The sequence below is a fragment of the Mus pahari genome, chromosome 3, assembly GCF_900095145.1.
Source record: "Mus pahari chromosome 3, PAHARI_EIJ_v1.1, whole genome shotgun sequence".
NCBI lineage: Eukaryota > Metazoa > Chordata > Mammalia > Rodentia > Muridae > Mus > Mus pahari.
The window spans coordinates 146,412,485-146,425,636 of NC_034592.1; the positions used below are offsets into that span (position 1 = coordinate 146,412,485).

At 42.7% G+C, this 13,152-nt stretch overlaps 1 protein-coding gene across 2 annotated transcripts in view; it reads left to right on the top strand.

Annotated features, from left to right (window-relative positions):
• Positions 1-13,152, top strand: part of Stk4 (serine/threonine kinase 4) — an 81,701-nt gene that overhangs the window by 42,724 nt on the left and 25,825 nt on the right. For both annotated transcript variants that reach the window (XM_021193884.2, XM_029536654.1), the window contains one exon: positions 4,298-4,455. In XM_021193884.2, coding sequence (XP_021049543.1) covers positions 4,298-4,455 — 158 coding nt within the window. The remainder of the gene's footprint in view (positions 1-4,297; positions 4,456-13,152) is intronic.

Here is a 13,152-nt window from a genome sequence, read left to right on the forward strand (position 1 = left end):
AATCCGCCTGCCTCTGCCTCCCGAGTGCTGGGATTAAAGGCGTGCGCCACCACGCCCAGTAGTTTTTAAAAAGTGAATATTTAGTTGGCTAGAGTAATCTTAGGTTAATGTGCTAGTAATTTTTTTAGACCTCAAGATATACATGGTTTGAGGCTTAACAGAAACACATAAAATTTAGAAATAGCCCTGTTTGGTAAGTGTTTGAGCAGGATGAAAAGTCACCCAAGTCCTCTTAGCATTTATAAAATTGCAGGGAACGTGCTACCGACACTTCACTGGATGGAATCTTCCACGTTAGTAGGGCACCAGATCCTGTTTCCTCAGAGGAGTGGGTGCGGAGGTGTCAGTTTGGAGACATCAAACCATGCCTGTTGGTTGCTTCTAAGAGGACCCCACACCAATGTCCACACACTGAGCCACAGAGGTCTTGGACATTGAGTGGAGGAGCTTATTTTGAGGTCTCCAGGCATTAGCTCCAGTTGTTGCTGGAGTTGGAGCTTGCATGGGCTACTGAGCAAAGTCCCATCTGTCTGCTTTTGTCCTTGGTGGGAGAATTAGGTCCACTGAGGCTATGCAAGGAGTCTTGAGGGACAAGGGAGGGAGCAGCGTGGATGCTGGGTTCCCACAGGTGCTGTGGTGCTGCTGAGGTGGTGAGATGCGGAGACCTTGGAGGAAGGTTGGAGGCTGGCTGGCCTGGTGGCCGGGGTGGGGAGGGTCTCGCCTGCTGGGTTCTTTCTGCTGCTGTAGGAATGCTGGAGCCATTGCTTTAGCGGGGACCTCCTGTTTTCTCTGCCGTGCAAGGAGACCGCCAACTGTAGGACCACAGTGAGGCTGCAGAGCCAAGTGTTTGCTCCCAGCTAAGCCCTTCTCCAGCACAGGACTATCCTTTCTATAGCTCTTGTCAATCTTTTATTTTTTTTAAATTTTTATAGATAATATTTTGAGCATATTCTTTCTCCTTCCCCAACTTAATATTCTTTCGTTCTTTTATTTTTGAGATTATAATATTATTACATTCTTCCTTTCCCTTTCCTCCTTCCAAGCCCTCCCATAAACCCCTCATGCTCCCCTTCAGTTTCATGGTCTCTTTTCTCTTGAATTGTCATTAAATATATGTTCCTAAATATACAACCTGCTCAGCTTGTATAATGCCACAGGGATGGCCGTTTGATGCTGGATAACCAGTTGTACTCTCCCTGAGGAGACTGTTTCTCCACTCTTAGGATCCCTGAGTTGCCACCTATAGCTCTCTGTGTAGGGTTGAGGCCTTCTGGTTGAACACCTGTCCAGTTTGGCATGTTTATTGGTTTAAATTTCTTAAAAACCTGCAGGTGTGACATGCCACAGACAGACAGACATGCCAGACAGACAGACAGACAGACACACACACCAGCCAACCATGGAGTCCATTTTGTGTTGGCCAACTACTCCTGAGCGTGAGCGGCAAGCCGCCTAGAGAGTAATTGGTAGAACCAGTGTCATTCCACTGAAGGAAACTCTCAGTCGCAATGGCATGTAGGTTGTTGGTGAGACGTTGTGCTGGTGTTTTGTGTGGTTTGAAGCCGTGAGGCCATGTGCGTGCTGTAATAGCCTGTGAGTTCATCTGTCCATCAGCCCTGTTGTGTTGGAAGGTACTTGTCCAGTCTGGGTTAATCACCGCCTACTGCAAGAGGAAGCGTCTCTGACCGTGGGATGCACTGGCCTCTACTCCCTTGCCTAAAGTGATGGCGGCTCACTTCATCATTTTTTTCCTTAGTCCTAGACTTTGCTGTTGCCCTTTTTTCAGTAGAGGAGGTTTGTTTGTTTTCACATGTTAGATCTGCACTGGGAATGCTCATTGGTGTTAAGGTGCTATGGCTTTGGTGTCCTCGAATCAAAACCGCTTGGCAGGATCTTTTTTAAAAACACAGTTCATGTTCAAAGCTCTAGTTGAGACTCCACTACAGACTGTTCATTTGTGCTTCTGGCCCATGGCTTCATACTTACTCCACTGATAGCCGTTGAACGCTATACAGTTGATTCAGCCACAGTGAGAGTGGCTGCCCCCCCCCCCCCACACACCTTACCCTACCCAGGGGTGCATTATTGGGTTTGATGTTTTGCCAGTTAAAGTGTTAAGCAGTGGTACCTCATGTGGCTTTAAGTTTCTCTTCTAAGTGAATGGAAGCCTTTCTCTTTACCTTTATAAAGACCTTTGGGTAGTTTTGTCTGTGCTACCAATCTTTATCTCACTGTTCCCCAAATTCATAAAGTATTCTTACAATCTTTTAAAAGAAGGTCTTTAAAACATTTTATGGTATTTGTTGCAAACACTTCTCATTATTTATCTTTTAGTTTGGCCAATAAAGTATGTGTCTTACACTATTTAATAATTTTAAAATCTGCTGTTCCTTCACACACGTGAAGTAGCCTCCCTCCCTCCCTCCCTCCCTCCCTTTCTCCCTCCCTCCCTCCCTCCCTGTCTGTATGTCTGTCACCATTGGAAAGCCTTTCCCATAACTGGACTTTAAGTGTATTCTCACATTTTCTTCTAGAATTTATAGTTTCTGTTTTTGCAGTTACTGTTTATCAGTTTGGAAATACCTTGTTTTGGGTGTGAGGTACATGGCCACTGTGAGGTACATAGCCACTGTAATCTTTTTCCAGACAGCTTTGTGGTAGTTTGAACTTGCTAGATTTTCTGGTCTGCTCAGCTGCCCAGGGAACCTAGGGTGTTTTGTATAGTTACTGTGTCCTGTGTCAGCTCAGCAGGCTCCAGGCTGGTTGGCACTGGGTTCTGATGTTCCGTGCTCACGGGTAGGATCAGGTGAGGGTCTGATGCTCTGTGCTCATGGGTAGGATTAGGTGAGGGTTGCTATGCAGCTGTTTCACAGCCTGTCCTTTTGACTTCCCAGACAAAGGAACTGAGCACAGAACATGGCTTCTTGTCTCCTCAGCAAGTCCCGTGTCACAGTTTTACAAGCTTGTTTTATTGTAGTTCTTGTAGTACTTGAGTATGCAGTAATAGTGAAGTTTGAAAACTAACAAAGCGAACCTCAGAAGCACCTTGTGTTTTCTATAGAACACACAGCATGGCAGTGCATCCTGCCTTCCTTGTGTGAAATGCCCTGTAAGAAGGAAGCAGCAGCACAGCAGAGGTAGTACCCTGCAGTGGCAGACCTGGGACTGCTTGGCATGGGTGATGGAGAAAGAACACAAATGTTTGAGATTCACTGAAGTTTGGTGCACTTTTCTCCTGTGTATGAGTTTACAGAGTTCAGCTCATGTGTACATATGATATTATAACCCATAGAAATCGTTTGTAAATTATATTTTAAAATTATTTTTGGGCCAGGTATGGTGCTACATGCCTTTAATCTAAGCTCCTGAAAGACAGAGGCAGGGGGATCTCCGAGTCTGTGGCCAGCCTAGTCTACGTAGTAAATTCCAGGCCAGCTAGATTTTCAAAGTGAGACTCTGACCCAAATAAGTAAATAAACAAATAAATACAAATGAAAAGAAATAGAAAAAGTTGTATAAGGCTATGTGTGTGTGTGTTATATAAAAGTTATATAAACGTATATATAAAAGTTATGTAAAAAGAAAGTTATATAAGGCTAGATAGAGTTCAGTGGGAGAACACTACTTGCCTGGTATACACAAGGCTTTGCTTTTGATCCTTAGCAGCAAAAGGTTACATAATATTTCACAAGTGGAAGGATTATCCTTAACTTGTGTGTGTGTTTATGTATGTATGTATATGTGTGTGTGTTTATGTATGTATGTATGTATGTATGTATGTATGTGTGTGTGTGTGTATATATATATATAATCTGTCTCCTCTCCTTTCAGCCTACTAAGGAGCAGTTTCTTCCTGTGGCATTCTCTGCTGTAATGCTTACAGGGAATAGTGACTGTGATAGATACAAATAGTTTTGTTTCTAAAATATCTTTAATATAAATATCTCAAGAGTTATTTGCTATAGGAAACCAATAAAAATAAAATGAACAACAATAATATAATTATTACTTGAAGCTTTCTCAAAATCATTGAAGTGCCCAAATCTTTCTATTTAGAAATAATGACTCTGGGAAAAACATGTATATTATTACAGGGGGACGTCACAATCTGTCTATTTCCATAAGAAGTATTTTGGGTGAGACCTTGTGTGTTTTTCTTTAGCTTCATCAGAGTCTTTCATAAAGAGGTCTTTATCCAGGAGAAAGAATTGACCCAGAGACTGTAGCCCTCGTGGGCATCTCGACCACACACATGTACCTGTGCCCCTTCTCACTTTCTGTGTTTCTTGGTTTTCAGGAAGAGATGAGACCATGCAGCCTGCAAAACCGTCTTTCCTTGAATACTTTGAACAAAAAGAAAAGGAGAATCAGATCAACAGCTTTGGCAAGAATGTTTCTGGCTCTCTGAAGAATTCTTCGGATTGGAAAATCCCTCAGGATGGAGACTATGAGTTTGTGAGTAGAGCTGAGGTTGACCCGTGGCGATCCTGGAAGGGAGGGGTCTACACTGTGCTCATCCTGTCCAGTCAGCTCACAGGGCCCCAGCCTTGAGCATTTTCTTACAAAGTTCCAGTCCCTATGACTGCCCTTGACAGAAGCTCCAGGGCCAAGGGCCTCACTAGTTTGAGACAACACTTACTGACATGGAAAAGTTCTGGGATCCCTGACTAATGACATTCTTCTTTCCATATAAAAAAATCCTTCATCCATTTTGTTTCCTGTTTTGTGCATGTTGAAATGATTAGGGATATTTGATAACCAAATGAAGAAGCAGCTGTCTTTAGTAGTTCATTTGGGATTGTGATCTCTTACGTAGGAGTCGAGTACTGAAGAGAAATAAGGCATAGGTAAGGGAGTGAGGATGGGAACTACACAGGTCTCCAGAGCAACCGTTTGTCAGGCAGATTCAAAGATCCCGCATCGGAGACCTTTCCTCTTGAGCTTCATGGGAATCCCTTGCCTGGAGGTGACTTGATATACTTTATGTTTTGAAACTTGTATCCTGGGGCCTCTGTTAACATGTAGCAGAAAGAACTTGGCTGCAGGGTTTTTACTGTACAAAGGAGGCCGTAAGTATGTTCCTCTTGCAGGTCCTTGACATGTATCTTCTGAATTGATGCTGAGTGCTGCTTAGAGCACTCCGTCTGCTATGTGAGGCAGTGTAGATCACAAGCTTCGAATTGCGCTGCTTGTTCCTTCATGTTGCCTGTGGAGTTGTCGTCAGTATATTTGTAAAGATTGATTTTCTTAGTTTACTGGTTCTTTCAGCAAGCCTGTTTGAATTTCAGTCAGGCAGTCACATCATTATTGCCACACAGTCTGTAAGAACTCTTACATCTGTACTCTTGTCTGCTTCTTCATTTTCAGATGCCTTAGAGCTACTAATCTTGAGATTGCAGTCACTGCAATGTTGTTTCCATCTTAGGTCAGTAGTTAGTGTATGAAGAGCTCCTTTATCTCTGCCCTGGCTTTCTCTAGGTGGACTGTTGGCTGAGAGCCTGGCGTGACAGGCAGGCTGCTCCTACAGAGAGGCTTGGTCCTCAGTGTTAGTGAAGAAGGTGACGGCTAGGTCATGGGGAAGTTGGCCCATGAGTGAGCAGGCTAGTAGCTGTCTAGTCTGCGCTGCACGAAGACTCTGCTGATCCAAAGGCTGGAGCCGCATCCAGCTCACACAGGCAGCTCTGAGTCAGTATAATACTACAAAATTTAAATCTGGCTGCTTGTGTTTAAAACTTGAGATATTTTACATAAAATGCTATTTTTCCAACTTGTCCCAGAAACTTGGGAGATCTGGCCACATGCCTCATTACTAGTGGATGATGGTTATTTGGGTTTAGTAGCGGCTGCCCTGTTTGAGTGTGACTTTTCCAATTCCTCACCTTATCTGGTCTCTTCACTCTTTTCTACTCATAATCTGACCTATCTCACACTTAGAGGTACTTGCTATTAGAGCTTTTGTTCCATATCCAAATCCAAATTTTGGATTTATATATGACTGAGCCAACCTGTCCTGATATAAATTTCCCTGTTTTTACCTTCAGAATGCCAGGAGAATTTGTTAAAGAAACATGTGACACAGTGTGCATGTGGAGGAAGAAACACACTCACAACACAGTTTACACGTGGGGGTCAGGACAGTGTATGGTTTGAGTCTCTCCTTCCACTGTGTAGGTCCCCGAGACCCAGTTCAAGAGCATAGGCGTGGTGGCAACTGCCTTTACCCACTGAGCCATCTTGCCAGCCTGAGAATTCTATTTTTAGAAAAGATTTTTTTTTATATGTGGATCTGTGTGAGAGTATGTGCACATGAATACAGTGCCTGCAGAGACCAGCACATGAGATGTCCTGGAATTGGAATTACAGGCAGATGTGAGCTACCTGATGTGGGCGCTGAGAGGTGAACTCAGGTTGTCCGTAAGAGCAGTACATACTCTTAAGTATCAAGCTGTTTCTCCAGTCCCCTCAGAACCCATTCTTTAAAATTCTCTTTTAAGGGCATTTCATAGTTGAGTAATGAAAGAAGGTGGGATTAAGATGTACATGAAGTAATACTAAAGATCAAGGGAAAACTGTCTCTAAGGCCTCCGTATTGAGGCCCTTACCACAGTCCTGAAACACGGATTTGGAGGTAGTCTAAAAGATGGCTCACAGTACACCAGGAGATACTGAACTAGAATCTGAGGACAGCACCAGGTGGTGCCTCAGCATGCCCCTCTGGTGACACTAAGCCATGAAGTCTTACCTAAAAGACATCAGAGTGTCGTATATCATACGAGTTTCTGTTTTTCTTACTAGTTACCATAATGGCAGAGACACACTGCACTGTGGGAAGAATCCCTGGACAATCTTATTGCAAGCTTAGGAGATGTGTCTGTGCGGCTAACTAACATGTTTCCCTCAGCAGCCTCAGAGAGAGGTTTTCTAATTCTAGACAAGCAGTATTTAATTTTAAAAATGATACCCTCTTTTCTCCTGTGAAGGCCATTACTTTTTTCATAATGAACTTTTTGCCAAAACTGGAAAATTGGAAATAATTTAATCAGAAGCGGCAGAACTTGATATTAAAAAAACCTTCATATTTTCATCTGAAATTGAATACTTATCCCATTTCTAAAATTGAATTGCCTTATTTACCAAGTTGAAAGAAAATGATTCCCTGTAGTGTTTAAGATATGTAGTGATTACTAAAAAAACAGTACTTAGAAATGAAAAAAATTGAAAAAAATCACTTTAAAAGTGATATTTCTATAAACAGATCACAGTTTTGAAGAGAATATTCCTTTTATGAGAACTTACACATTCTCATTTTGCTATTTCTAATTCCACAAAAAGCTTTAAATTTAAATCCACTTTGGTTCATGAATCTTCAAAAACAAAACCCCACCTCTATAATATTTTAGGATGATTTGCCAGCTCAGAGTAGATGCACAAGACAGTCTATGTTTTCATTGAGTTCATAATGAGAGAAAGAAACATAAACCCAGTAAGCTCAATAAATAAAACCAGTTAAGATACAAGAGTGGCTAATTTTCTAAAGCATGGTAAAGAGAAAACATGGAAGAGGCCTTGTATACACAGAACATTCAGTAAGACAAGAAGAACAAAGCCGTTGGAAGGAAAGGAGGCTCTTCATAGACTGAGCAGTGCACAGACACAGCTTAGTGTGTAAGGAAGGAATGAAGGGTCTGAAGCTGAGTGACAGACAAGAAGGGCGGACACTGGAAATCACAGTAAATGTGATGAAAAGTACCTGTGTCTAAGAGTGTCTAAAAGATGAATCAAATTCAAACTAGAGAAATAGAAAAAGACATACCATGAAAACACTCAAACTGAGGTAGAAACTGGGTGTGTGTTGTGCCTCTGTAGGCCGTGCTACTGGGAAGGCTATCTTGAGGGGTCCAGCCGGGCCAGCGTAGCAAGACTGCATTTCAAAGACAGTAGTACTGAAACAGAACTCGAGGCAAAAGAGCCTTCTGTGGGAAGACATCGACCTTCTATTACCATAGGCTGTGGGGAGCGTCAGAGGATGAGTCATGCATTAATCTACGTGAAGAATATATATCTTCACGTAGTGAGAGGGTAGCAGGGCTGGGGAAATCTGTCTTTAGAAAGAGAACAAATGGGTATCTGGGAGGAGGGAAGCCTGGGGAGGCTGGTGTGGACTTTGGAATGGGTGAATACTCATGACTAGGGACTGAGGGAGCATGGAGACCGGGATATACAGCCAGACTCTATGCCGGGGGAGTCCTTTGTCCCTCTGTCAGGGGTAAGGGACATGGCTCTTTGGGCAGATGGCAACTGATTTTACTCATTCCTAAGGAATGCTGACTTTTATCTAACCCTCCCCCCCCCACCTCCCATAGTCTAGGTTGAGCCAGGCCTAGATTCAACTTTAGACCTAGTTGGTGGGCCTGCTTTTTGTGGGGGCATGAGGTACCCTTTAGACCTGATAGAAACATATAGAATACAACAACAAAAAGTGGTACTCTGCAAGATGTATAATTTTAGGTTCCAAAAAAAGACTGTAGCTAAAGCATTAAATAGAATAACAATAAGAGCAAAATTCAATGAAATGGGAACAATATTAATCCATAAAACAAGTCAGTTTCTGGGAGGGGCTTGGCTTTGATTGAGTTTAAAAGGGTTTTATAAAGGCCCATCCTAACCATCTTTCCTGCGAGCCCTCTCTCTAGACTTTTCTAATAAAATGCAGTGGCAAAGTTCTTATAAAACAGCCCGGGGGTTGAGCTTGGTGTTAGAGTACTTAGTATAGCCTCAACCTGTCTAACTAGCATGAACTCTGGCTTTAGTCCCCACCACTACATGCAAAACGAAACCAAAATTAGGGGGGTGGGGAAGAGCTGCTGTAAGAAACACCATGATGACCCATGGGAAACTGTGGCAAGTGGAGGCCCAGTTTGATGCTAGCCTGGACTACCTGGCAAGGCCTTCTTAGAAAAGCAGGAAACATGGTGGGCAGGTAGCTCAGGAAAGAGAAACCTCAGCAAGAGCCTAGGAAAGGTGCCCAGAAGTCTCACCTGAAGAGTCTCACTTTTGTTTTTTAAATAAAGATTTATTTTTATATGTATGTGTTTTGACTACACGTGTGTCTAAGCACCACATGTGTTCAATGCCTGAAGAGGTCAGAAGAGGGTGTCAGATTCTGCAGAACTGTAGTTACTGACTGTTGTGAGCTGCCCTGTGTGTCCTGGGAACTGAACCTGGGTCCTCTGGACAAACAGCCAGTACTCTTAACCACTGAGCCATCTCACCAGCCCTTTCTTAGTTTCTTGAGATAAGTTCTGGCTTGATGTATAGCCATGGCTGACCTTAAGCACATAATCCTGCCTCAGTATCCCACATGCTGGCATGATCCTGCCTCAGCATCCCACATGCTGGCATTATCCTCCCTCAGCATCCCACATGTTGGGATTATCCTGCCTCAGCATGCCACATGCTGGTATTATGGCTATGCTGCACCATAGCTGGCTGGAAGAGTGTTTAGGAAGGTGATTGGCCTTCTTTAGCTGGAGGAGGAGGAGGGCAAAAGTGGTGTGAACTGAGACAGGCAGGTGAGGGTAGAGGCCCGTCCGCAGTCGTGTCTAGAGTGGAGTGTGAGCAAACAGGAAGACAGGAGAGCCCCCAGGTGAAGTCAGTGAGTATTCATTGTGCTGTCCTCCCCAGCAGATTTCCTTGTCTTGGATTCTTCCTGGGTGTTTGGAGAACTTAAAAATAGACTCCTGAAGCAGCTCAAGGCAGATCTCTCTGAAGTCCTGTGATAACTGGTTCACTGGGGTATTAAAACCAGTTGTTAATTTAAAATTAATTTTATGGAAGTACCCGAACCTGAACATTGATGGCTCAGAGTTTCTATATAATTAGAAGGCAGTAGTTGACTATTTGTAGAATGGAAAAATAAATTTTAGTCCTGAGTTTTCCCCAAGGATGTTTTGAAACTTTATCTTAGCCATTTTTATCTAGATCAGGGCACTGACCCTGATGGTGAATTGAGATTTCTCTGGGGTTTTATGGGAGGCTTTACAGGATTGTCACCCACTGAGTCTTCATCAGGTCTCACAATTTGCTTTTAACTCTGTATACGCCTTAGAAATCAGACACTGTCTGGAGTGAGACTTGCCATTGTCTCAGTGACTTTGTGGCAGGGATGCTTTGGTTATCCGTACTTAATACTTTCAAAGGCACATTGTTGTGTTTTCTGGGAACCCAGGTAATCTGCAATTTAAGCCTTTATGTGCTATTTTATGGAGATCAAAGAATATTCTAAAGCATTGTGTTTGAGCTTATTTTCTACCTTCTTCAGAATGAATTTTAAAAGCTCATTTTCTTAAACACACCAGTCTCCTAGGTAAGGTAATATCTAGTGAGTACTGTTGTGATCTGGTTACAGCAGCCAGTTTACTCTGAGCCCTTCATCCCCCATTCCCCACCTCTCATCCTTGGCTGTGTCAAGTAAATCAAGGCAGGTATATATTATATTATCTCTAAATATTTTACAGATGTGTGTATGTATGTGTAAGTATAATAGAAAATCTTTATATAAAAAGATTTAAAGACTCATTTAAATACAGTAACTCAAAGTACCTTTAAAATTAAAAACAATATTTATTTAATAATCATAAAGTACTTGTTACTGTTTAGTTTTCTCCAATCATGCCTTTCAAAGTTTGCTTTAGAATCGCAACAAGATTATGTGGCATTTGGTTGCTGTTTTAATTGGGATTCTCTAAATGAATAGATTTGATAGAATGATCACATATATATATGATATATATGGATATATATATATATATATACACATATATATATATGTGTGTATGTATATATATGTATGTGTGTGTATATATATATACATGTATATGTATGTGTGCATATATATATATTGAATAATTAACCAAAACCAGGCAGCTGGGCACATCTGTGAGGAATTTTCCTTGGTTGGATTATATATATTACATGTAATATGTGTATTTACTATATAATACATATACACACATACATACATAGTTACTTTTTTTAAAGTTTTATTCATTCATTTATTCATTTATACAGTGAGTACACTGTAGCTATCTTCAGACACACCAGAAGAGGGCATCAGATTCCATTACAGATGGTTGTGAGCCATCATGTGGTTGCTGGGAATTGAACTCAGGACCTCTAGAAGAAGAGTCAGTGCTCTTAACCGCGCTGAGCCATGTCTCAGGCCCCCACATAGTTATTTTTTAAATTAGAGTGACTTACAGGCATTGGTCTGAGTAGTGCAACAGTGGGTGTCTGCTGGAGGAAAGGCCAGGTGTCCAGTCATTTTCAGCCTGGACGTCTCAGCTGTCCCAGTCTGGAGCTGGAGCCCTGGGAAGTGTTAGAGGGCTACTGGTCTTCAGTCTACATCAGAATCTCAAAAAAGCAGATCATAAGACCAGTGAAGGAGTATAGCATAGCACAGATGAACTTCCCAGGGCAAACAGCAAAAAGCAAAAAGCTTCCTTCCATGTCCTTTTATGTGGGCTGCCACCAGAAGGTGTGGCCCAGAGTTAGGGTGGGTCTTCCTCTTCAAAAGTCCAACCAAGGAAAGACCTCTCAGGTGTGCCCAGTTGGGTTGGTTAAAGCCAGATGTGGTCAGGCTGACAGTCAGGATTGGCCTTCACACTTGCTGCCTCTGCCATCACTCAGTTCGTAGTCCTTCGTTCCCACACACTCTGTGACTGTTGGGATAGCCAGTAGTTGTTCCTCATAGTCGGCCAGGTTTCTGAACATTGCTGATAAGTAATCCTTTTAGTATGTTCTAGATTTCTTATATGTGGGTATTTCAATGTATAGCAGGAGTTCTGAGGACCCCTTCGTACTTCTCTCAATTATTGAGGTCCTCAGAGATCTCTTATTTGTGTGAGTTTATTTTATTTATTCTTCTCTCATCTATTATATCCCGACTGCAATTTTTCCTCCCTCCCCTCTCCAACCCCCCAATTCCCAGCTCTCCAGATCCACCCCATCCTCCCCTCCCCTCCCTTCCTCTCCCCTCCCCTCCCCTCCCCTCCCCTCCCCTCCCCTCCAGGGACATTGACCAAATATGGCATAACAAGCTACAGTAAGACCAGGCACATATTCTTAAGTCAAAGCTGGATGAGGCAACCCAGTAGGAAAAAAGGGTCCCAAGGGCAGGCAAGAGAGTCCGAGACAGCCCAGCTCTCACTGTTAGGCTCCCACAAGAACACCAAGCTACACATATATGCTGAGGACCTAGGGCAAAGCCACTCAGGCTCCCTGATGTCAGTGAGCCCACTTGAGTCTCTCTCGTTGGTTCTGTGGTTCTCAGTTGTCATGGTGTCCTTGATCCCTCTGGTTCCACTAGTCCTCCCATCTTTCCACAGGACGCCCCAAGCTCCATCTAATATATGGCTGTGGGACCCTGCATCTGCTCGCATCAGTTGCTGGATGGAGTCTCTGGTTTTGTTGATGATGATTGTGCTAGGCTCCCACCCCAGCACATCCTGCAGGCAGGACAAACTGTAGGTTGCTGTCCCAATCCCTCCTTTGGAGACCTTGCCAGGTAACAGAGGATGGCCAGTCCACTCCATGCCCCCCATTGCTAGGAGTCTGCTCTAGTGTCACCCTTGTAGATTTCATGGAATTTCCAGTACACTAGGCTTCTACCTCACTCCTGAAATGTTGTGTGGGTTGTATCTGTTGATACTTGACAAAATTTGAAACTAAAACAGATAAGATTAAACTTCAGTTTTAGCCCCCTTGCTTAGCATAGGCAAGGCCCTTAATTTGAAGTACCCTCTATCCACAAACCCCAATTTTAAGAATTTCTTCTTATTCTAAAGCAGAATAAAATGACTTATTGGTTCATTTAAAATATCAGTAAATTTATTATGCATTAATAAAGTTTTTTGTGAAAAAATATTCCATTCTATAACAAAAATGTGAACCAGTGACAGTGTGAGCATATTTTCAAATCCGTGTGCGTGGGAGACAACTAGATTACTAGATGAGCATTGGCGTTCAGTCTGTCAGATGTTGTTTTGTGTGAAGAATGTTGGGCCAAACAAAGCTGTGCCGTTGGAAGAGGGAGATGGATCTTCGTAGCTTGTTTAGATATTTTTGCTTAATAGCTTGCAGATATTTTTCTTT